At 45.0% G+C, this 26777-nt stretch overlaps 1 protein-coding gene across 2 annotated transcripts in view; it reads right to left on the reverse strand.

Annotated features, from left to right (window-relative positions):
* The window catches only part of INSC (INSC spindle orientation adaptor protein), a 175059-nt gene that overhangs the window by 124523 nt on the left and 23759 nt on the right, over window positions 1–26777 (reverse strand). The window contains exon 2 of one of the 2 annotated variants that reach the window (XM_003411992.4): window positions 20224–20324. In XM_003411992.4, coding sequence (XP_003412040.1) covers window positions 20224–20324 — 101 coding nt within the window. Of the gene's footprint in view, window positions 1–20223; window positions 23560–26777 lie in introns of those variants that run through there. The other variant, XM_010592210.3, reaches the window with a different exon arrangement.

The following is a 26777-nucleotide window of genomic DNA, read 5'->3' on the forward strand; positions in this document are numbered from 1 at the left end:
GGGAAAAGACAGTCTTTTAACAAATGGTGCTGGCAAAACTGGATGCCCATTGATAAAAAATTGAAACAGGACCCATACCTCACACCATGTACAAAAACTAATTCAAAATGGATAAAGGATCTAAATAAACCAAAAACCAAACCCACTGCCATCAAGTCAATTCCAACCGATAGCAACCCTATAGGTCAGAGTAGAACTGCCCCCATAGAGTTTCCAAGGAGCGCCTGGTAGACTTGAACTGTGACCTTTTGGTTAGCAGCTGTAGCACTTAACCACTACACCACTAGGGTTTCCAAAAAGATCTAAATATAAAACCTAAAATGATGAAGATTATGGAAGAAAAAACAGGGACAACACTAAGGGCCATAACATACGGCATAAATACAATACAAACCATAACTAACAATGCAAAAACACCAGAAGATAAGCTAGATAACTGGGATCTCCTAAAAGTTAAACATTTATGCTCATCAAAAGAGTTCACCAAAACAGTAAAAAGAAAACCTACAGACGGGGGAAAAAAATTTTGGCTACAACATATCTGACAAGGATCTAATCTCTAAAATCTATAAAATACTTCAATACCTCAACAACAGAAAGACAAATAATCCAATTAAAAACTGGGCAAAGGATATGAACAGATACTTCAACAAAGAAGACATTCTAATAGACACGTGAGGAAATGCTCGTGATCATTAGCCGATAGAGAAATGCAAATCAAAACTTCAATGAGATGCCATCTCACCCCAACAGTACTGGCATGAATCAAAAAAATAAAATAAAACAGAGGATGACAAATGATGGAGAGGCTGCAGGAAGCTTGGAACTCTTGTGCACTGCTGATGGGAATGCAAAATGGTACCACCATTTTGGAAAACTATATGTCGCTTCCTTAAAAAGCTAGAAATAGAAAAATCATAGGATCCAGCAATCCCACTTCCAGGAATACATCCTAGATAAATAAAAGCAGTCACACAAATAGACATATGCACACCCATGTTTATTGCAGCATTATTCACAATAGCAGAAAGATGGAAACAACCTAAGTGTCTATCAACAGATGAGTGGATAAGCAAATTATGGTACATACACACAATGGAATACTATACAATGATAAATAACAATGATGAACCTGTGAAACATCTCACAACATGGATGAATTTGGAGGGCATTATACTAAGTGAAAAGTCAATTACAAAAGGGCAAATATTTTATGAGAACTCTATCATGAAAACTCAAGAAAAGGTTTATACACAGAAAAAAAGAATCTTTGATGGTTATGGGGGAGGGGAGTAGTAGGGAAGGAAAATCACTAACTAGATAGTGGACAAGTGTTAACTTTGGTGAAGGGAAGGACAACACATAATACAGCAGAAGTCAGCACAACTTGACCAAGGCAAAGTCATAGAAGCGCCTTAGATAAATCAAAACACCTTTAGGGACTGAGTTACTGGGACTGAGGGCTGGGGACCACGGTCTCGGGGGACATCTAGGTCAACATGCATAACATAGTTCATAAAGAAAATGTTCTACATCCTACTTTGGTGATGAGCATCTAGGGTCTTAAAAACTTGTGAGTGGCCATCTAAAATACATCTATTGGTACCATCCTGTCTGAAGCAAAGGAGAATGAAAAAAAAAGAAAAGACCCAATGAAGGGTAAGACAGTACACAGTACTGGGGAAGCCAGCATGACTTGTACAAGGCAAGGTCATGAAAGCTCCATAGACACATCCAAACTCCCTGAGAGATGGAATTGCTGGGCTGAGAGCTGTGAGGACCAGGGTCTCAGGGAACATCTAGCTCAATTGGCAAAACATAGTTTATAATGAAAATGTTCTACATTCTACTTTGGTGAACAGCATTTGGAGTCTTAAAGGCCTGTGAGTAGGCATCTAAGGTACTCCACTGGTCTCGCCCCTTCAGAAGCAAGGGAGAATGAAGAAAACTAAAGACATGAGGGAAGGATTAGTCCAAAGGACTAATAGACCACAACTACCATGACCTCCACCAGACTGAGTCCAGTCCAACTAGATGGTGCCTGTCTACCTCCACTGACTGCTTTGACAGGGATCACAATAGAGGGTCCTGGACAGAGCCTGACAAAAATGTAGAACAAAATTCTAACTCATAAAAAAAAAAAAAAAGACTTACTGGCCTGACAGAAACTGGAGAAACCCTGAGAATATAGCCCCCTGACACCCTTTAGCTCAGTGATGAAGTCCCTTCTGAGGTTCACCCTTCAGCCAAATATTAGACAGGCCAATAAAACAAAATGAGACTAAAGGGGCACACCAGCCCAGAGGCAAGGACTAGAAGGCCAGAAGGGGCAGGAAAGCTGGTAATATCAAACCCAAGTTCAAGAAGGGAGAGGCTGACATGTCATGGGGTTGTTAACCAACATCACAGAACAATATGTGTAGTAGCTGTTTAATGAGAAGCTAGTTTGTTCTGTAAACCTTCATCTAAAGTAAAATGGAAAAAAAAAAAGAAAGACCCAAGGAAAAATACTAGTCCAAAGGACTAATGGACCACAGTCTCCACCAGCCTGAGCCCAGAAGAACTAGATGGTACCCAGCTACTACCACCAACCACTCTGACAGGGATCACAATAGAGGATCCCAGGCAGAGTGGGAGAAAAATGTAGAATGAAATTCATATTCTCAAAACAAACAGGACTTACTGGTCTGACAGAGACTGGAGGAACTCTCAAGACTATGGATCCCAGACACCCTGCTAACTCAGAACTGAAAAAAAAAAAAACTGAAGCTACTCCCAAAGTCCACCATTCAGCCAAAGATTAGACAGGCCTATAAAACAAGTAATAACACACGTGAGGAACCTGCTTCTTAGTTCAATCAAATACATGAGACCAAACAGGCAACATCTGCCCAAAAGCAAAGACAAGAAGGCAGGAAGGGACAGGAAAACTGCACGAATGGACACAGGGAATCTGGGGTGGAAAGGGGGAGAGTGTTGACACATTATGGGGATTGCAACCAATGTCACAAAACAATTTGTATAGAACTTTTTGAATGGGGAATTAATTTGTGCTGTAAAGTTTCACATAAAGCACAGATTTAAAAAAAAAAAAAAAAAAAAGTAGAGCAGTAGAATGAAAGAGATTAAGATTGTTCACATGGGGTCCAGGGAGGTAACTGTCATTTTAATTACACTGCCAGAGTAGGACTCATTGAGGAGATAAGACTTGAGCAAACATCTTAAGTAGGTGAGACAATTGATGTTGTTAGGTGCCATCGAGTCAGTTGTAACTCATAGCGACCCTATGCCCAACAGAATGAAACACTGCCTGGTCTTGTGCCACCCTTACAACCGTTGTTATGCTTGAGCTCACTGTTGCAGCCACTGTGTCAATCCACCTTGTTGAGGGTCTTCCTCTTTTCTGCTGACCCTGTACTTTACCAAGCATGATGCCCTTCTCCAGGGACTGATCCCTTCTGACAACATGTCCAAAGCATGTAAGACAACGCATTCTCGCCATCCTTGCTTCTAAGGAGCATTCTGGTTGTACTTCTTCCAAGACAGATTTGTTGGTTCTTTTGGCAGGCCATGGTACGTTCAATATTCTTTGCCAGCACCACAATTCAAAGGTGTCAATTCTTCTTCGGTCTTCCTTATTCATTGTCCAGCTTTCACATGCATATGATACAACTGAAAATGCCACGGCTTGGGTCAGGCGCATCTTAGTCTTCAAGGTGGCATCCTTGCTTTTCAACACTTTAAAAAGGTCCTTTGCACCAGATTTGCCCAATGCAATGAGACTATTAGCCATGCTGAAATATAATGAGCGTTTCAGGCAGAGGGAACAGCTAGTACAAAGATCTGGGTGAAAGGACGTCTGGTTTGAGAAATGGTAAGGAGACAGTGTGGCTAGAGTGGAGTGAGCAAGGTAAAGAGGAGTAGGAGATGAGCTCAGAGGACTGGGGTCAGATGGTGGAGGCCTTCAGAAGCCATTGTAAGCACTCTGGATTTCACTCCGAGTAAACAGGAAGCTACTTCCCAAGCCCTCAGAGGAATCTTGTCACCAGATGTCAGCTTCTCTACAATCCAACCGGGAAGGCTTTTTCACCAAGGACTTTATAAAAACAATGCAGACATTAATTTAGAATAACTTAACCTAAGCTATGCAGTGAACTGTAAACTGTTTACTAAACAGTTAACTTAAGCATAATTATTTACGCATCAGGCTATAAATAATTTACAATATGCTAAGCGTATTAACTCCCAATGGCTTTGGTGAAGCCCCGGCCAAGTCTGGCCAAAGGAAATATCATTACTCTGGTCTTGTTCAAACCTTCCAGTGTTTTCATTGCCCTGCTCCTGATCTGCTTCCGATCCCACGCTGAGCTGCACCAGCACAGGACTTTCTGTGAGTCGGGAATTTGTGTAAGTGGCAGAGGGTTCTCTATCCCTCCATCTTCATCCACTCCAAATTCACATTTTAAGCATATGACGCTGAAGAGCTCAGCACAGCCCTGTTTCTAATTTGCCGCAACCTGTCTGCGCAATGCTGGAACCATTAAGGTGGTTTTCGCTCCTTCAATGGAGTTCACAAAATGCTTCCCGCATGCACCTGTTACACAGGCAGTGGCCTTTTTCCCACTGTGTTTCTCCACGTTCTCTCTCATCTCCACGCGCTGACCTGCTTCAGCTGTAGCGGTGGAATGGGTTTTAAGATTGACATTACCCAGAAATCCCCATTTTCATGATTCATCCTACTCACGTAATGTTTGACGTATGCTTTCCATTACATTTTCAGTTAATTAAACCACTCAATAAACATGGTAAGAAGGTTGATCCTATATTTCAGTTATTCCTAAGACTGCTGGGGGAAGAATAAAGGGAGGCACCAACACACCCTGAAACTAATAACAGGGGGATAATTTGGAAAAGGGCATGGATTATGGCACTACAGACACTTTGTCATATCCATTTTTCTAGTATGTGGTCTTCCATCAATCTACAGGAGGGTTTAAGGGTAGTGAAGAGATTGAATAATCAGTTTTTGAGAATTCTAGCTTAGTTCCAGGGATGCTATAAAGAAAACTATTTATAGAACACCTTCTGTGTACCAGGTACTTGCCAAGTCTTTCATATACACTAGTTGTATTCACAGAAGCACTATTTATTATTCCCATTTTACAGAGAAGGGAAAACTGAGGCTCAGAGAAGTCCCTACAGATAGCCAGTGGCAGTGCCAAGATTTAAATCAGGTTCAGGTGACTCCAAAGCCTGTGGTCACCACCTCCCCAGTCTGTCCAGAGCCCTAATGAAGCTTATTGTTGTTTCTGTTTCAGAAAGTCAGGGAAGCTGAATTTGTTTTCAGGTCACTGTTTTCAGTCCAGTGAGCCAACCCATACATTTAACAGCTGCCTCCTACCTGGTGACTCAGAGCCCCATCTTATTAGGCTCTGTCAAGCTCAAGCATTTTAGATGCTCTCTGAGAGGGAGGGGATATTATTAACACTTCACAGCCTTTCATTAACTCATGCACGACTTGCCTTTTAATTTCCAAAAAGGATATGTGTGTGCATATGCATCATACGCATATAGGATGAAGTTAAAAGCAAGAACACCTGATTAGGAACCATCGTCCCTGTCCTCATTCCACTTCCACCTCTTAAGACATGGCACATGAGACTTACTTCCCACCACAGTCCCAGTCACGCTGAGTTTTTTCATTCCCTCTGCTGTGGACTTCCAGCCTTCTAGCCTTTGCATATGCTGACCTGTTGCTCGCCACTGCCTCTTCACCATCCTAACCTAACTCATCCCTGAAGCCATGGCCTAAGTGTCTCCTTTGAAGGAGGCCTCTCTGACCCCTACCTAGGCTTGTGTCCCTCTGCCGTATGTGGCTGTAGCACCCTGTCTTTCTCTTGTCGTACCACTGCTCCCACTTGTTTAACTACAGGTTTAGTGTCATCTTTATCCCCTGGACGCTAAGCAGGGCAGGTCTTGTCCTCCCTCATGCTGCTCCAAACACTGGACCTGACACATTGATGATTCTCAGTGTACATTGACAAAACTGAATTAAGCTGACAAATCTATCAAATGGGGATAATAACAACCTCACTGCCTGACTCATAGGGTTGTTGTGAGGGTCGAGGGAGATAAAATCTATAATCATTAATGCTAACATTTCTTTAGGTGGGCCCTGTGCCTGCTATCATGTGAACTGTTTCACGTGTATTATCTCATTTAGTTCTCACAGTGGCCTTGTGAGGAAGCTACGCTTATTACCTTACTTTTACAGATGAGGGAACTGGAGCTTGGAGAGACTCAGTAGCCTGTCTGAGATCACACAGCATGTAAATGGCAAAATTTAACTCTGAATCTAGCTCAGGGGACTCTAGACCCCATGTTCTGAAATGCTGCACCAAACAGATCTATGAGAGACCATGCTCTGTTCAAACATCGTGTCTAGTGCTGTCGAGTAAAAACTATAAATACATTTCACACGCACAAACCCAGTTACTCCTGTTGCTCGCCCTAAACCTTCACGGCTAGCTGACATGTGGGGTAAAAAGGGTTGAACTTTGTGTTTCTCATTCTGTTCTCCTCCTTCCTTTAAGGAGAATATTTTCATTTCCAAAGTGGAAGTTTAAGGAGAATTCACAGACCTAATTTCTCAGTTGCCATCCTGCTACCTCTACTTGGCTCTGCAAAATGAGGGTGAAAATACAGAAGTCACCACTAGAGGGTTTCCAAGAGCCCATCACCACACCATCTGTGAAGCTCCAAAGGCTCCATCAGCTTCCAGGATCCTCTTGAATCCCTCTCCTCCACCACGTCCTCATTCCATCCCCCAAGCCTCAGGCCCTGACCAAGAATTCTCTAGCTCCAGCTGCAGGCAGACTCCAAAGGCAAAAGATCCTTCACATTGGGTTGAACAGACAGGAAAAAAAGGAGTACCCTCCAAAAGGGCCTCTAGACTCAGAGGCCAGGGGAAGATGCCTGCCCTGCCAAGTCTCACAGCCAGAGCATGCTGGGACCAGGCCTAGCTCCCTGATCTCCTGGTGTTTCCTGTGGGCCTGCTCAGCACCAATCCCTGTCCTAGAAGCTGAGGCTATAAAGCTGAACAGGAGAAACTTCCAGCCTCACAGAGCTCAAACAAAACCTTCAAATAGGCAAGAGAGCAATCACCCACATTCAATCTTAAAGTAATTATAATCACAGCTAACGCATTGAGTTCCAGCAGGGGGCCAGGCAGTGTTCTCAGCCCTCTATATACATTATCTCCTTTGATCCTCCCTACAACTGTGGGAGAGAAGTCATTATTATTCCCATTTACAGATAAGGAAACTTCTGTCCAGGGAGGTCACATCATGAGCAAGTGGTGAAGCCATTACTCAAACTCAGGTCTGTAGAGCCCAGAGCCTCACTTTTATCAACTGAACAGCACATTGTCATCATGAAGCTGTGAACAGGATGGTCTAGGATCACAGAGGACAGAGGGACTGGCTTTGCATGGGAATATTTATGCAAAAAAAATGACATTTGCCCTCGTTCTTAGATGAGAGGGGTTGGCCAGGATGATGAGGGAAAAGGAGTTCTACATAGAGGGCAGGCCATGTACAAAGGCTTAGAGGCATAAAAATAGCCGTAGGACAAGAGGTTTCTTTGGACTAAAACAGGGTGCCTATGAGGAAATGGCCAGGAAGGAGGCTGGAGGGGGACGCAGGAACTAGTTGATCCAAGACCTTGAACACCATTATTAAGAAACTGGATTTAACCCTGAAGGCAATTTGGAGTCCCTGGAAACATTTGAGCAGGGCAGTGACATAATTGTGTACGCCTGTTGACCCATTGCCCTTGAGTAGATTCCAACTCATATCAAGCCAATAGGACAGAGTAGAACTGCCCCACAGAGTTTCCAAGACTATAAATCTTTAGGGAAACAGACTGCCACATCTTTCTCCTGTAGAATGGCTGGTGGGTTTGAACCGTCAACCTTTCAGTTATTAGCCAAGTGCTTAACCACTGCATCACCAGGGAGTGGAAAATGGACCAAAAAACAAGACAACAACCCAAAAAAAAAAGTTGCCATTAAGTCCATTCTGATTCATGGTAAACACATAGGGTTGCCATGAGAAAACGGACCAGGGCAGGGGTAAGTTCAAGACTGGAGGGTGACCTGTCGGGAGATGATTGTTATTAAACAGAGAGAGATGATGGAGGCCTGGACTAAGGCTGTGGCATGGAATGGGAAGAAGTGGGTGATCTGAGAGGGAGGTCAAGGAATATAGGATGGAAGAAAAGAAAGGATCAAGGTTGCCTCCTACGATTCTGGCCTGGTTGACTGGTGATGCCACTCACTGAGATAAGAAACACATCCAGGGAGGAGCTAGCTTTTTTGTTTTGTTTTGGTCGGGGGTGAGGCACTACGATAAGTGCAGTGCATGAGGTCACAGCGGAAGCGGGGCTCAGGCCATGCAGAGAAGTTCATCATGGAGGCCTCCAGCTTTTCCAGGGAGGAGACACAGCCTGGTGAACCCCACATGGCCTCTCCATGAGCCTGTCCACTCCCAGCCACGGTCACAGTGTCGCCACATAATGAGCAGCTCTTCTCAATTTCGGAGTCTAAGGACTGCAGCTCATTAAGGTTTGGACTGTGCTAGGCGCTGAGCATCCCATAATTGCATAGTTCTCCTGATTCTTTGTCATTAGCTCTCTGGCTCTCTGGGCCTCTCCTCTCCTATTGGATTTTCTGACTGACCCAAAATAAAAAGTCTGGTTGAACAGGGCAGCTCTGGCTGTGCAGTGGGGGCTGCTTGTTTTCCCTGCACCTCCCTACTCCCAAGGGTGACAGTGTCCTGAACCACGAGCTTTCAGCCTCCTTCTCACTGATCATGAAATCTTCCCTTCGCAAAGCAAATACGGATGACTGATCCTATGACTCATACAGAGGAAGGGAACTGAAAATTGAGGTCCAGGCAGATAGATTGGCAATGAGTCACACTCCCTTTGTGATGGAAAACCACCACAGTCAGGAGCCTGTAGGGACTCCTGGTTAAAGAGCCAAGGAGCCAGAAAAGCTAGAAGCCAGGGACCAGGATTTTGATTTCCTCAGTCTCAACCTGATGCTAGAGATTGCCCCAGTGCCTGGGGAATGGGGTGTGGAGGGGGGGCATCCCAGCCAGTGAACGGGGCCCCCAGAGCCCTGCCCAGTTCTGAGCAGAGCCCCTAATAGAAGAGGCTCCTCCCTAGTATTCCTCCTTACCACTCTCAGATGGTGGTTCTGCTGGACGTCTGGAATGAGGTGACCAAGCCCCAAAACCTGGGTTTTCTGGAGTCTGGCAGGCTCCAAACACAAAGCCAGATGCAACCACAATCATCTCCAAATACCAAGCTACTGGTTAGGTGATTTTTTTTTTTTTTTCAAGCTGGAATTATCCGGAGTGGGGTTGGGATAGGACAGAGGGAGTAACAAAGTCTCATACCAAGGAATTGCGGTGTGAAACAGAGAGCTCCCCAAAATATTTCTCAGGACTGTTCCAAAGGCAGAGGGAATTAGCTAGCTACATGACAAACATGGAGGATCACCAGCTATAGCCCACCTTCTGTGGACAAAGCACTTTCTCCTTCAACCCTTACAGGGCCTTAATGGTTAGAGGCGAATGTCCCCATTTTACAGATGTAGAAACTGAGGCTTAGGGGCACTATATAACTTGTCCAGGCCTCACTGTTAATAATTAGTGATAAAAAAGCTAAAACTGAGTGCTCTGGGCACTGTGCTAAGTGTTTGAAATCTTAATTATTCACTTAACCCTCAAAACGGTCCTGTGAGGCTTGCAAAACCGAGATTTGGTAGGTTAAGTAACATGACCAAGGTCAACAGTAGATAAATGGAAACAAGAGTCCAGGCAGTCTGAGATCAAAGCCTTGCTCTTAGCTAATACTCTAGGCCCTTTGATGGTCTCTAGTAATTTAGCTGATATTTAGACCCTGATATTTCTGACTCCAAAGCCAGTGCTCTTTCCACTATGCAAGACCACCCTTTTTTAAAACTTAGAGTCATTTAAAGATTATAGCATCTCTACCAAAAAAAAGTCTGTTGTCTTCAAGTCAATTCCAACTCATGGTGATCTGATGTGTTGCAGAGTAGAACTGCTACATAGGGTTTTCTTGGCTGTAATCTTTATGGAAACAGATCACCAGGCCTTTCTTCTGTGGTGCTGCTGGGTAGGATCAAACCACTAATCTTTAGGTTACTAGACAAGCACAAACTGCTTGTCTTGACCAGGGACCTATAGGGGCATCTAGTCATTTTCACATCTTTGCTTTGTTTCTTTCTGAGAGAGAATTGGTATGTGCTGTGAAAATTCAGGACAGAGCTCCTGGCCTATTGGTCTCATTATCATTGTTCTCTGACAATTTTGCACCAGGACCACTGCCAGAGCAGGGAAGCCAGGGAGGTCATGTAAACAGAGCAGAGAGTGGCCCTCACCATCCCTCGCTGGCCTTCCCTACCTCTACCCTTGCCTCTTAGATTGTCCCCTTCATTCTTTAAAGCTCATCAGTGGGGCAGGTAACTGTGCCTGATCCTTAAGATGACAAAAGGAACAATTATTTCCAGCCCAGCAGAGCCACGCCCTGGTCCCCAGCTGCTGGTACCAGTTCCTTGTCCCCAGCTAATCTTGCTGTCCTGACATCCAAGTGTTCCGCAAAACTCTTGGGGGGAAATGAGCTTTCAGGAAGTCTGGAATTTGGATTTCTCTGTCCTACTGCATCCCACCTGTTGTGTGAAGTGGGGAGTTCTCTGTAAAGGAACACTTCACTATACCAGAAACACTTGGTAATGACCTCCAAACATTTATTGAGCACTTCAATGTGCTGGCACTGAGCTAAGTGCTAGGACTACAGAGAGGAAGTTGTGAGTATATGATCTCAACGAGGGCAGGACCATTTATTGCTCAGCAACATATTCCCTCCACCTAGAATAATGCCTGGCATATCTTAGGCACTCAATATATGTTTACCGAGTGAATAAATGAATGACTGTAAATGAACGATTAGTTTACTATGCTACATATGTATTTTGAAGTAAGCGGAGAGAACTGTCAGATCAGAGAAGGGACACAACCCAAGCTAGGATATCTTAGAAGGTTCCCAGGCCAATTCTTGAAGGATGCCCTCAAGTTTACCAGCAAAAGAAGCAAAATTAGAAGATGACAGAGTTTCAGATAGAAGAAAGCAAGTTCAAAGGAGTGGAGGCAAGGAACCATGTGTTGGGAAAATTGCAAGTTGCTGGAGTGGTGGAGATAAAGTCAAAAATAAGGACCAAGTCAAATTGTGAAGCATGTTGGATAATTGGGGTCCATGGGTTTACCTGTATCATATTCCATCAAAGAAGGGCACCCTTATCTCCCATAAAATGCTTCCCCTGACTATACCAAGGGGCTTCCATAAAACCTGAATAGGGCACACCCTGGGATGTTGGAAGGGACTCCCAAACTACTATGCCTTGAAATGTCCACCTCATCTACAAGGCAAATGCTTTTTGTGTATTTCATAGAAAAAACCCCAAAGATCTTGATTTGGTCAGTGGGATTGGTTTCCTAGTCCTGAGTGCCATACTGTTTTTCAGAAAAGGGAACAGACCATCCAAAATTCACTCACAGACTCCCAGAATATTAGCATGGGAAGGGTCTCAGAGGATATTTTTGCCCACCTCCTCATTCTCAGTTGAAGAAACTAAAGTTCAGACAGGGAGAAGGATTATCCAAGGCCAGAGCTAGGGCTGGAAGGAAGGAAGGAGGGAGGGAGGGAGGGAGGGAGGGAGGAAAGGAAGGGAGGGAGGGAGGGAGGGAGGGAGGGAGGGAGGGAGGGAGGGAGGAAGGAAGGAAGGAAGGAAGGAAGGAAGGAAGGAAGGAAGGAAGGAAGGAAGGAAGGAAGGAAGGGGAAGGAAGGGAGAGGGAGGGAGGGAAGGAGGGAGAAGAGAAGCAAGGATGGAGGGAGGGAAGGAGGGAGGGAGGGAGGAAAGGAAGGAGGGAGGGAGGGAAGGAAGGAGGGAGGGAGGGAAGGAAGCAGGCAGGCAGGCAGGCATGGAGCCTCTTTTACCACCACACCCTGCTGCTCTCTCAGCAAAAGATTTAGTAACAAAATTACAGAGACATCTTTTCTAGTAAACTTTAAACCAGAGACTAAAAATATTTATGAGTTATTATTCTTTAGAGGAAAAAAAATGCTCCAACTCTCTGACTCCTTCAAACCAATTTGATCTTTGCCTTCCACTCAGAGAGAATATTTAAATTAATCAAGATAAAATTCTAGCTTATCTTTTCCCACCGAGCAACAGTTTTCTACCAAAAGAATGAGAATAGCTTGCTGGGGAGAGGAGTGTCTTGGAGAAAGGGAACAAAATTCAAGCTATTCAACTTAACTTCTCAGAGTCACCTGAGTCTCTCCAGCTAAGGGCTTGTCATTCACTCAGCAAACATATATTAAACATTTACACGTTCGACAACCCCTTATTGAGTTCCTACTGTGTGTCTTCTAATGACAACCAGGAACACAAATAGGAATCAGATAGCAACTCAGGCCTCAGGGCCTCAGGAAATTTATCACTGAGGGAAGATGACATGTATATAAATGGCTACTGTACTGCCCAGGGCCTGGCCCAAAGCACGTTTTCAGTCAAAAGTAAATTTCACTCGAATGAGTGAAGGAGTATAATTGAAGTCTCTACCACAGATAATTGCTACGTGAGGATTTCACTGGGCATAGGACACAGAACTTCTAGAATTTACTGGAGGCTGAATAAAAGAAAGGCCTGGTGATCTACTTCTGAAAAATCACAGCCATTGAAAACACTATGCAGCAGTCCTGCTCTGACACACATGGGGTCACCGTGAGTCAGAGTGGACTCAACAGCAACGGGTTTGGAGGTTTTTTTGTTTTTTGTTTTTTCTTTTTTAGAAAGAGACTGGGAGAATGAGCCCGAGAAACACAATGGCTGAAGAGCTTGGTGACAGCTCCGTTCCCATCTCTGAGCTTCAGTTTCCCCACCTTGTATTATGATGAGCTCTGAGGAACCTTCCAGCAACAACATTTGATGCTCTATGATCTCAGCTCCCAACCCTGTATGGGAATTTAAATTCAACCTCTATTCTTGAAAATAGCTATTAAATCACTATCCCTCTGCTTTTACAAGGTCACGCCCTGTATTTCTGTGGATTTCTCTTGGGAAATGAAGAAAGGAGGGCATTCGATTCTAGCTTTGGTTGGCCTTCCTCTTGGTTTAAACAACAGAAAAATGTCCAATTAGCCCATTGACAATTACAGTCTGCACATTTCACCGCAGGCAGAGAAGATGGCCCAGCAGCAGAAAACCAACCACAGATTAGGGGTGCACACATGCAAGCCATTATCTACTTGGAGACAGACTCGCCTGTGACAGCCCCCACTGGCTCCAGAAAGCTGGACGTCTCCTCCCAGCAGGCCAAGGGCAACCCAGGAGGCCCCCTACCGCTAGCTGCAGCTGCACCCAGTCTGAGCTCAACTCAGACTCCAGGCTGAACAGGAACCATGTGAGAAAGTGATTCATTCCCAATGAGAGGTCCCAGGTGGAAGACCCAAGTTGTATGATCACTACAAATCCAGGCCTGATAGGTCAAGGAATTAATTAGTGACTAATTCAAGGGCAATAGTTTCCTGATGTGATAGACACTGTGATGTGCCACCCAGATCCCCATGTAAGAAAGAACTCGTTTCCCTATCTGCTACCAGCCCCTCTAGATGTTGCCTCGGAGACTTTCCACCTAAAGTCATTTCTTCCTGCAGAAGGTCACTCCAGTGACTGATCAAGGTGGGGGCATAAAAGTCCTGGCCAATGAACAACTACGATGCCAGAGCTCCCTGTGAAACCAGCTGAGATTTTCATTAAGCCTGCACTACAACTCAGTTTCTCCCTCTGCCCAATCCTGCTTCCTTCCCATCCCTTCCACAGGTGTTGGTCCCAACTCATCAAAACCAAACCCACTGCCATCGAGTCCATTCTAACTCATAGCGACTCCATAGGGTTCCCAAGGCTTTAAATCTCTACAGAAGCAGACTGCAAGGAGCAGCTGGTGGTTTCTAACTGCCAGCCTTTCAGTTAGCAGTCAATCCCTTTAACTGCTGTGCCAGCAAGGCTTCTTGTTGGTTCCAAAGGCGCTCCCTAGTAACCATCCTGAACTCTAGACTCCATCTCAAAGGAGGAACCCAACACGTGACCCCTTCATTTGCAAAATAGAGATAATAATAATTATATACATTCACCAAAAAAAAAAAAAAACAGTGCTGTCGAGTAGATTCCAACTCCTAGCAACCCTATAGGACAGAGTAGAACTGCCTCATAGAGTTCCAAGGAGCGCCTGGTGGATTCGAACTGCCGACCCTTTTGTTATCAGCCATAGCACTTAACCACTACGCCACCAGGGTTTCCATATACATTTAGTGAGCATGAAATAAAATGCTGAGTATAAAATACCTAGCTCATAGCAAGTGCTTGATAAATGTGAGCCAACTTTGTTATTGGGGTTAGTAAAAGCCAGTCATTTAATCAATACCTCTACTTCGACTTCTCACTAGCAGAAACCTAGAGAGAAGATGTCAGGGTGTCTCAGCTTGATCTATGAAATAGGTGAAGGAAGGAGTGAATGGGGCATCTGGACACAACCTTGTGTGTGACTCTCAGACTGGTCTCCAAGTTACCCCTAGGATCCTACCCATTAGAGATTGGACCATCAGGGTTCCTGAAGAAAGTGAGAGCTGTGATGGAGGATGGCACAAACCTGGGAGCAACATGGTGACCACCACAACTGACCACACCTTAGCTGACCACCATGCTAGGTCCCAGCTCCACCACCACCATGCCCACAGCCAACAGCAGCATCAACGACTTGAATGCAAAGATGGGAGCCCATAGACTAAGGAAGAAACAAAGACCAGCTATGGGCATAGCAGCCACCATTTCCTCTATCCAGAGAGGTGATGTTTTGCTCCCTCCGCCCTTGAACCTCCAGGGAGGTATTTGGGGTTGGGTTTTGCAAGTGTTTCTACTACCGAGAGAGGGAGGGGATTGTTAGGGTTATCAGCATGGCTTAGGGAAGTGAGCCTGTGCACTGCAAAGCACCCTGGGGGCTTGGAGATATCTTCCTTCCTGGACCTAAGTACTCACACAACCCTTAGAAGCAGCTATCACTGTCCACAAGTTATAGAAGACAAAATTGGTGCACAGACAGGTTAAGCAGCCACTCAAGGTCACACAGCTCGTAAGAAGTTGAGCTAGAATCTGAGCCCAAATCTGATTCCAAGGTCTATATCCTTTCAATCTTTTAGGCCCACACTAAAGATACTGAGAGTAGAGCTTTGATCTTTTACTTGTTTATTTTATTTTACTTTTAAATGTGAAATCTTCCCAGGAGTTTCAGATGCAATTAGAGTTGAGAGCCTCCGCATCCTGTCAAACCACCTCCTATTGCTTACGCCAACCCGCTGCCCTTTCCCTTCTCTCAGGAGGCTGCTCCAGCCCTTTTTGCTGCTATTTACTATTAAAAGCCTCAAATACCAATGGCCTAACCCATATGACTCACCCAAGCTGTAATTTAACAGTATTTTTTTTTTTTTTTTTGGTACATTAAGGTGAACAATGGCACTGCCGAGTGAAATTCAGTTTCAGTGGAAAACAACAGAAAGAAGTCAATTATCCAGCATTAATTATTTATCTGGGGACAGTAACCATGGTGTTATTCCCCATGAAAGAGGCCTTTTCAGCTTGGAACAGGAGGACAGAAGAGGTGGCTGCTATTGTCTGCCTACAGTGCAGCATCATATTGGACTAATTAACCTCTCTGACATCCCATAAACACACACGTGCCTTCTCTGAGAGCATGGCCCAGGCACGTGCCTACAGAACATACATGGTGAATAGGTTGGGAGGCCCCAACATTATATTACTCCAATGAGCTAGGTAGACCTGGCAAGGCCTGTGGCTGTCTTAAAGGTGATTCCCACCCCCGACACACCCACACACAGTCCACCCTGCCATATTGGAATGGCAAAGCTGAAGACAACCTACTCTAACATTTCCCAGGCATAGCACTTAGGGCCAACATGAGTTGGAATCAACTTGATGGCAACAGGTACAGGTAGAACTCTTAGTTAGAGTCATGCTAGTCTGGGGCTTTCCTCCCCAGGTGTTTGCTGTCCAAGATCAGTGAGAAACACCGTTCTATCTTCAAGAAAATAATAATTTGGCTTCTAAATCATTTTCATGTAATTCAATTCGCTTTATCCTTTAAACTTCTGAAAAGGTTGGAAGTCAGAGAGAGGGAAAACCAGAGGTTTCCAGGACCAAAAGAGTCCCAGGATGTGGTCTACCTTTGCTCCATATTCTCTACTCAGGAGACCTATTTCTCATCTGAAAAAAGAGAAGCTAATATTGATGGAGCAATTTCTACATGCCAGGCAGGTGCTTTATATGCATTATCTTAGTCCTCATAACAAGCCAATGATGTAAGTATATTCTTATTTTATAGATGCTGCAAAAGTGTTAAAAAAAATCAAAGATGTCACCCTGAGAACTAAGATGCACCTGACCCAAGCCATGATATTTTCAATGGCCTCTCATGCATGTGAAAGCTGGACAATGCACAAACACTAGAACAGAAACTAGATAACTGGGAGCTCCTAAAAATCAAACACCCATGCTCATCCAAAGACTTCACCAAAACAGTAAAAAGATTACCTACAGACTGGGAAACAGTTTTTAGCTATGACATTTCTGATCAGCGTTTGATCTCTAAAATCTACATGATACTGCAAAAAGTCAACAACAAAACGACAAATAACCCAATTAAAAAATGGGCAAAGGATATGAACAGGCACTTCACTAAAGATGACATCCAGGTAGATAACAGATACATGAGGAAATGCTTATGATTATTAGCCATTAGAGAAACGCAAATCAAAACTACAATGAGATTCTATCTCATGCCAACAAGGCTGGCATTAATCCAAAAAGCACAAAATAATAAATTTTAGAGAGGTTGTGCAGAGGCTGGAACACTTATACACTGCTGGTGGGAATGTAAAATGGCACAACTGCTTTGGAAGTTGATTTGGCCCTTCCTTAAAAAGCTAGAAATAGAACTACTGTACAATCCAACAATCCCACTCCTTGGAATATATCCTAGAGAAATAAGAGCCTTTATACGAACAGATATATGCACACCCATGTTCATTGCAGCACTGTTTACCACAGCAAAAAGATGGAAGCAACCAAGGTGCCCATCCACAGATGAATGGATAAATAAATTATGGTATATTCACACAATGGAATACTACGCATTGATAAAGAACAATGAAGAATCTCTGAAACATCTCATAAGATGAAGGAATCTGGAAGACATTACGCTGAGTGAAATCAGTCAGTTGCAAAAGGACAAATATTGCATGAGACCACTATTATAATAAACGGAGAAATAGTTTAAACAGAGAAGAAAATATTCCTTGATGGTTATGAGAGTGGGAAGGGAGGGAGGGAGAGAAGGAAAGGGGTATTCACTAATTAGATAGTAGATAAGAACTACTTTAGTGAAGGGAAAGACAACACACAATACAGGAGAGGTCAGCACAACTGGACTAAACCAAAACCAAAGAAGTTTCCTAAATAAACCAAACACTTTGAAGGCCAGCGTACTGGGGGTGGGGGTTTGGGGACCATGGTTTCAGGGGACATCTAGGTCAATTGGCATAATAAAATCAATTAACATATTCTGCACCCACTTTGGTCTCAACCCACCTGGTGCAAAGGAGAATGAAGAACACCAAAGACACAAGGTAATTATGAGCCCAAGAGACAGGCCACATAAATCAGAGACTACATCAGCCTGAGACCAGAAGAACTAGATGGTGCCCGGCTACAATCAATGAATGCCTTGACAGGGAACACAACAGAGAACCCCTGAGGGAGCAGGAGAGCAGTGGGCTACAGACCCCAAATTCTCGTAAAAAGACCAGACTTAATGGTCTGACTGAGACTGTAGATGATGGTTCCCAGACCTTCTGTTAGCCGAAGACAGGAACCAATCCCAAAGCCAACCAAGTCTTCAGACAGGGATTAGACTGTACTATAGGATAGAAAGTGATACTGGTGAGGAGTGAGCTTCTTGGTTCAAGTAGACACTTCAAACTATGTGGGCAGCTCCTGTCTGGACAGGAGATGAGAGGGCAGAGGGGAACAGAAGCTGGCTGAATGGACACAGAAATAGAGAGTGGAAGGAAGGAGTGTGCTGTCTCATTAGGAGAGCAACTAGGAGTATATAGCAAGGTGTATGTAAGTTTTTGTATGAGAGACTGACTTGATTTGTAAACTTTCACTTAAAGCACAATAAAAAAAAAAAATCTGACGGCACTTGCTCTTCTCATGAAAGGCCACCAGCCACTCCAGGCAAAGTGCAGACTCCATCTCTGAGGACTCTCGTGTATTATGACTTATCTGTGGTTCACATTCTCTGAATTTTATCTTAGAGATACTGCGAGGAAGGATACTTGGGACCTTGAATGATCTCTGATCCTCAGCTTCAGGCTGCACAGGAAATTCTCAGTTATACTTGTTAGCAAGCAGTAACATACTTGAACTGTATTCATACCCTTAAACCTCTTTATAATGATGATCTTGGGGCAGTGGACTGATGCCCATGTCGAGGCTAACCCAGTTCTAATAGACTTTTAAGAAATATTTAATAATATTTTATGATTTTAAAAGAAATGCACACTCAAAAATATTCAAAAACCAAACAACATAGAAATCAATGACGAAGTAAATTGAAAAAAAAAAAAAACAGCAGTTGCTGTCAAGTCGATTCTGGCTTATCAGATTAAAGATAGAGTTAAAAGTTAGCTGTCCATGACACACACATAAAACAAAGCACTAACAAACAAAGCAAAACAAAAAAATGATTCAAGACCCTTACACGGGCTATTTGGATGCTGTTGCCTCAAAATGGTCCCATCAAAGTGTCTTAACAAGAAAAATGTTAAGTGGAAGCTTTAAGGGGTAGGTTATTATCCCCATCTTACAACTCCTGTTGGCACACTCGCAGTAACAGGGAGCTCACTACCAACCCTTGTGGAGCAGCTCTGTGTGTGAAACTCTGAGGTTGCAAAGTTCCTCCATAGACCAAACCTGTATTGTTGTTGTTGTTAGATGCCATCGAGTAGGTTCCAACTCATAGTGACCCTATAGGACAGAGGAGAACTGCCCCATAGAGTTTCCAAAGGGTGGCTGGTGGATTTGAACTGTTGACCTTTTGGTTAGCAGTCGAGCTCTTAACCACTACACCACCAGGGCGTCAAACCTGTATTAACCCACCACCACCCACTGCCGTCGAGTCGAGAGTGACCCAATGCCTCAGTCTTCCCAGAACTGAGGGGTTTCCAGGGATGCAGGACTTTTAGTGCTAAAATCAGGACAGTCCCAGGCGAACCAGGTCAGTTGATCACCACAGATGTGCCACCTTGGCAGTTCCACCACTGGTTGGTTCTGGTTCAGGTCTCCAGAGCCAACGAGGTCAAATTATACCTGCCTTTCCATGCCTTTCAGCTGTGCAGAGGCCCCTCTGGTGTCCCTGAGGCCCTTCTTCAGACTAAAATTTCCAAGCTCTTACCTCATCATCTGGGCTTCATCTTCTGCTCAGTGTATTCCTCCCTCCCCACTCCACACTGCCCAACTCAGGGCAACATGTACTGCCCGAGGATCAGCTCTGTGCTCAATTATTATCCCACTGTTCCAGCGGAAGGAGAAGAAATCTAAGTGTAGTTATCACCCTCCGAGAGGCTCAGGGAAGACCATCACTAATCCCAAGGAGCCCTGCTGGCTCTGGCCCCCTGGCCGAGGCTGGACTACGTGCCTCCTTGGGATTCCTTATCTCAGCACACAGCTTATCCTACTCTGTTCTTGCTTTCATCGTTTGCCTCCACCTTAGGCAGCATCTCCTTGGGGGTGGGATGTTCCTGATATCGCTGTGTCCCACGGCCCAGTCCCATGGATATTTGCTGAGTGAAGGTGGCATCCCCAGTGCATTGTCCTAGGCTTCCTCCCAGGACAGGGCACAAAGGAATGGAGCCACCTGTAGTTTCAGGTTGAATGATGGGGCTGGGCCTCAGCTGGAGTCCACATGTGGCAGGCTTGGCCCTGAGAGATTGCTGAGGACTTACCGCTGACCCGGCAGGGTGATGGAGTCCAGGTGGCGGCCTCCAGGCAGTGCCATCATGTTAATCCCAATGTGCAGCAAGGCCTGCCCACAGCAGTTGGGGCCCTGGAAAGAGATGGCAGGACGTGGTCAGGGAGGGCTCTGAGAGATCTCACATGGCTCCAAGCCACAAGGAGCCAAGGTGGGTGGAGAGGAAAGTCTTTCCAGCCCTGCTCTCCTTTTTAAACCAGCTTACACTGCACAGTGCTCACACAAGTAAGGCAGGACTCAGATTTGATATCGGTTCTAGATCCTAATCCACTACAAACCCCTACAATCTTATGTCCCATTGACAAACATTTGCCAGATCCATTTCTGGAAACCACTGCAAACATTCTCCTTAGGCCCCAGGCTTCCTAAGGACCTCCACTGCCACTAGGCCACCCTCCAGAGCTTCTCCAGCCAGTACCAACCCCATCTCTGGCTCTGAATGCCTTCTCCTGCCCCCCATTGCCACCCCTACTTTTTGTTACTGTGAGAACACCCACTTATCTGCCCACAAAGCCAAGTATTTATTAATAGAAACTAGAAGATATTCACAATGGGCAAAGGCTTTGTGCAAGAATGGTTGTTGTTGTTGTTGTTGTTAGGTGCCATTGAGTCGGTTCTGACTCATAGCGACCCTATGCACAACAGAACGAAACACTGCCCGGTCCTGAGCCATCCTTACAATCATTGTTATGCTTGAGCTCATTGTTGCAGCCCCTGTGTCAACCACCTTGTTGAAGGTCTCCCTCTTTTCTGCTGAACCTGTACTCTGCCAAGCATGAGGTCCTTCTCCAGGGAATGATCCCTCCTGACAACATGTCCAAAGTATGTAAGACACAGTCTCGCCATCCTTGTCTCTAAGGAACATTCTGGCCGCACTTCTTCCAAGACAGATTTGTTCGTTCTTTTGGCAGTCCATGGTATATTCAATATTCTTCGCCAACACCACAATTTAAAGGTGTCGATCCTTCTTCGGTCTTCATTATTCATTGTCCAGCTTTCCCATGCATACGATGCGATTGAAAATACTATGGCTTGGGTCAGGCGCACCTTAGTCTTCAGGGTAACATCTTTGCTCTTCAACACTTTAAAGAGGTCCTTTGCAGCAGATTTACCCAACGCAATGTGTCTTTTGATTTCTTGACTGCTGCTTCCATGGCTGTTGATTGTGGATTCAAGTAAAATGAAATCCTTGACAACTTCAATCTTTTCTCCATTTATCATGATGTTGCTCATTGGTCCAGTTGTGAGGATTTTTGTTTTCTTTATGTTGAGGTGCAATCCATACTGAAGGGTGTGGTCTTTGATCTTCATTAGTAAGTGCTTCAAGTCCCCTCTTCACTTTCAGTAAGAAAGGTTGTGTCATCTGCATAACACAGGTTGTTAATGAGCCTTCCTCCAATCCTGATGCCCTGTTCTTCTTCATATAGTCCAGCTTCTCGGATTATTTGCTCAGCATGCAGATTGAATAGGTATAGTGAAAGAATACAACCCTGACGCACACCTTTCCTGGCTTTAAACCAATCAGTATCCCCTTGTTCTGTCTGAACAACCACCTATCGATCTATGTAAAGGTTCCTCACGAGCACAGTTAAGTGTACTGGCAAGAATGGTAGGTAGCAGAAATGAACTAGTATTTACTTAAGACCTAATATATGCCATATAGTTAACATAAAAATGGCTCAGAGTTATTAAGTGTTGTATGGCAGACATATGCTAAGTCCTGCATTATCTCATTTAATTGAATTTAACATGCAGTGTCCCTTTAAATTTTGTTTAATCCATATATTAACTCAATAAGGTATCATCATGCCCATTTGAAAGACAGGAACACTGAGACCTAGAGCAGTTAAAGCGCTTCATCACTGGTAAGTGGCAGATTCAGTATGCAAACTTGGGTCAGTTTTATGCCAGACCCTGTACACTTTCCTTCATGCCATCCTAATAAAATGTAGGACATCCAGTTAAATGTGAATTTCAGATAAACAATGAATATTTTTTTTGCTTAAATATACTAAATATTTGGTACACACGGGCCAGGAAATATTGCTTGTGACACACTAAAAAAGTACATGTGGCTGACCTGGATTCAGATTAAACTGGGCGTTCTGTACTACTTGCTACATCTGGCAACTCTGCATCCTAATTTCCTAGCTATCTACCCCCATAGCACTGGGTCATTCACTTTGATTATGCCTGAGGTTTTCTTGGAAAATGTGACATAATAGTGTGCATTGTGGTTGCTTCCTCAAATTCATTCCACTTCAGATGATATCATTTCACCCAAACTGCCAGTGACTGGTTCAGGATTAGGCATGTGACTCAATTTGGGCCAATGAGATATGACAGGAGTACTTCTAGGAAAAGTTTTCTTTCTCCTAAAAGAGAACCCCAAGGTGAAACAGCATCTCTCCCGTTGGTCCTGAACAAGGCAGCATGCCACTTAGTGCTGCTGGCAACCATTTTATGATCAGGCGAGGACCTAGCTGGAGAACAAAGCTGGCACATGGAGAAAAAAATCTGGGTCTTTGATCACTGAACTGCTGAATCATTGCCAGGTGGCAACACTCAACTCTCACCCTGTCACTCTTCCCTCTCAGCAGCACCTCCCACTGCTCCCACCTCCCAGGCTGTGAGCCCTCCAGCCCTCAATGCATGGGGCAACAGCCCTACCAAAAAAAGAAGCAAAGAGCAAACACTGCACTCAAATGGCTGAACCCAGTAGGAGGAGGGGGACAGACAGTGGGGACATTTCTCTCTTGTTCTTCATTCATTGGTCCTTTTTGTGACAGCTCTATGGACATAGTTCTGGGCCCTAAAAGGGACAGGAGAGAAAATGCCACATTGCCAGTTAAAGCCTCAGGCTGTCACTAGCTTTACAGAGAGATGTGTTTCAAGGGTGCACCCCGCAGGCAAGATCCTATGGCAAAGCTACAGTTTCAGTCAGCTGTCCTTGCAGCCACCCCACCCGTTGCCCTAAGTCTGACGCTTCCTATTTAGCAGAGACCCAGGGGAAAACCCCTCCAATGCTACACAGCATGTTCGGAAACCAGAAGTGGATTCAACGTAATCCCCTTGCCCATGAGCTGGATAAACCTGGATTTAAATCTTGACTTTACCCTTGATTAGCACATGAGCTTCGGAAAATCTCCAACCCTCCCTGAACCTGGATTCCTTGATTATACTTACCTCCCAGGAGTTTCATGAGAATTTAACGAGATCAGTTGCAAAAGTCCCTGATATTGTGCTTGGCACATGGTAACCTCAAACAGGGAGTATCCTTCCTCTTGGAAGGAGGAGTTGAGCAATATGGCTCAGAGCAGAGGAGCTTCCCAGTGAGAGGGGTGAAAAGGGCATATGTAGGAGTGAGCAGTGAAGAGGTAGCCCCTCCGTTACCTCCTTTGGAGCCCTACCTACCAGTACCATTTGCCAGTCGTGGAGTGGATTCTGTCTTGTGGTGACTCCACGCATAATTCATTAAGAATCCCACCACGGTGCCTGCAGCCTTGTTTCTGCTGGGTTCTTGGCTCCCACCAGGAGTGACTAGTTTACAAGAAAGACTTGAAGCCTTAAATGCCTCTGATTTAATTCAAAGACTACTGTGACAACAACTCCATTTGGACAGCTCATTTCTGTTCCAGCATCCCATTAGAGGCAGCACTTGCTCACCTCCATTTAGCTAACGAGTCTGGGCTGGCAGAGGAAATGACGGCTATGTACAGTAAATTATTCAGTTAGAACCAGGAGCGAGGGGGGATTCTGCCATTGTCTGATGGGCCAACCTGGGGCAGCTCAAGGTCGCTGGGATTGTTTAATTCAAGGAGTCCATTAGGGCTGTCAACACAGGTTGGACGGTAAATATTGTGAAAAGTAGTTAAGCTCCAGCTACAGCCTTAGGTACAAGGAGGTGGCTGGAGGGTGAGAGAGATGTGGAGGCTGGTCTGGGTAGATCTGGCTTTAATTGCTCTTTCTCAAAGACTTCAAAGCGTGCAAGAGTTGGAAGGAATGAAACTGTATGATCATCCCATCATTACACTACGCTCTACGCGTAAAGCTGAAAGGGCCCTTAGAGAGCACTGTTTCACCAAGGAAGAAATGTGGGCTTCCCCCATAAAATGGGGATAAAGTAGACACAATCTCACAAGATCATTGTGAATGTTAAGTAAGATAATCAATGTGAAGACATTTATCTTTCTTTCTAGTCCCCTAACATACGAAGCCACATTCTACTTGAGAATACTCCAATCTTATGAGTCTCAGTAAAAGAAAAGCCTGTCTTCCAGTATAGAAGCAGAAAAAGCCAGGCACTTTTTTCCCAGCATCCTTTGCAGCAAGAGCAAAACACATGACCCAGTTTTCACCAGTCAAGCTCACTGGGCAGAAGCACATGACCTAGGCTTCACCAATCAGGTGCACAGGGCTGAGAACTGAGGCTGGGCAGAAGTTTATTTCTGGAGCCTGTGGTTCTTGGAGCAGAATCAAGTACCCCTGCATTTGGCATGCAGCGTACACCTTGTCTTACTTCCAACCTGCCTCCCACAATCCATGCAAAACCCACAGAATTTAGCGTAGAAGGCTAGATACTGAATGCCAAACCTAATAACTACCCTGGATATGTCCCTCTCCCTCATCTTCCATGTTTCTCCATCTCCATTGCCACCTCCCTGGTCAAAGGCACTGTCACCTCTCATGTAACCCTCTCCAAGAGCCTCCTAATCATTTCCCCACTTCATCACTTGCTGCTCTCTAAACTTACTCCTCTTCCAATTGTTCTCCACACAACAACCAGAGTAATCTTAAACAGAAATCTAATCATGTCAGCCACCTGTTTAAAAGCCTTCAGTGGTTTCCCAGTGCTACAAAGACTAAGCCAGTACCATAGCTGACTTGGCCCTGCATGACCTGGTCCCTGTCCACCGCTCCAGCCTCTTCTCTTGTCACTCGCCCACCCTTCAGCCCTCCAGCCATAGTGGCTAGTGTTCAGTTCTTCTAGCAAGCTGTATCTCCTCCTGCCAAGCACCTTCACATGCATTCTCTCCTCTGACCAGGACACACGTCACCTCCACCTCCCCTGTGAGCCTTCAGATTTCAGCACAAATACCATTTCCTCAGGGTGGCCTTCCCTGACCCACAGATTCAGCCAAGTACCTCGTTATATGGTCCCCTAACCCCCTCGTTATTTCTCCTCCATAGAATTTATCACAATTGTAATTAAATAATTAACTGCGAAATTAGTAGCTCAACAAGTCTCTCTCCCCTGAGGATCCCAGGGCAGAGACTAGAGGTCTGCCCTGCTCACTGCTCTACCCCCATGCCTGATGGAGTGTCTGGTGAATAATGATTAATAAACACTTGTTGATGGCCTAGATGAGTATGTGTTAAAGGAACCCCAGCTTCCTCACTAGTACATTGGAGACAACGGCACATAATTATGAGTATTTGGTGAGATGACTCTGGGAGGGCCTTTTGCATACTATACACACTATGCATTGAAAGGACTCTGCACCCTAACACCTACTGAGACAAAGCCACCTGTTCCTCCTGAGTTTTTGCAGTCTCACATCCAATCGTATCCAGCTGGGAAGCCTCCCTCCCTGCCCCCTGCTCTGTGCTCACCAGGTTCTTTCAAACAGATAGATGGACCAACAGACAGTCATAGTACCGTAAGAAACCCGCAATAATAAGTAACCAGGAGAATGCTAAAGGGGACCCAGGGGGCCTCTAAGCAGTACTAGATCAGAATGGAAGTGGGGAGAAGAGGCTCTGGAAGCTTCTCAAGGCATGACCTCAAAGCTGGAACTTGAAAGAAGAATGCAGAATAACAGAGGAAGGGGCTAGAAGGAAGAGTTTGCCACGCCAAGAGAAGAACACGAAAAAGGCATAAAGCGTGAGCATGGTAAGATTAAGGAACTGCAAGTCTTTCTAGATGGCCAGGACACTCTGGGCTGGTGAGAGAGTTTAAATGAACATATCTCAGTGGCATACGAATGCAGAAAGGTGGGGGAATAGTGTGCGCTTCTCGGAAGAGGTGACATCTGAGCTGAGCCTTAAATGCAGGATGACATTGTACCAGGTAAATATGCGACAAGGGCATTTGGGCCCAAGAGAGCCCTGGGAGCCGTGGCAAGGAGATGGCAAAATGTAGGGAGTATTCAGGGGCCCAGACCTCTCCCAAAGGACTGGAGACAAGGTACTTCTATGGCCCTGAGTATGAAGCTGATTCTTTGTACTCTCGCCTGTGGATCATAGGGAGTCATTGAAGGTGTTTGAGTCAAGGAGTGAAATGACCAGAGTGGAGTTTGAGCTCCATGGGGTACAGTGGGGTGGGTGGATTCCAGCAGCAGGCGTTCATTTAGAGGCTGGTGCAAGCTTCCAAGGACTGGGGATGGAGAAAAGGGGACCCAGGGGTGGGCAGGAGGATTGCAAAGAGCTCTGGGAGGTAAGGACAATGAGTCTCCCTCCTCAAACCCACCTTGAGCCTCTATTTGACCTGTGGCAGGCTGGTGAGAGTCATCCAAACTATCTCAGCAC

The sequence above is a fragment of the Loxodonta africana genome, chromosome 7, assembly GCF_030014295.1.
Source record: "Loxodonta africana isolate mLoxAfr1 chromosome 7, mLoxAfr1.hap2, whole genome shotgun sequence".
NCBI classification, from domain to species: domain Eukaryota; kingdom Metazoa; phylum Chordata; class Mammalia; order Proboscidea; family Elephantidae; genus Loxodonta; species Loxodonta africana.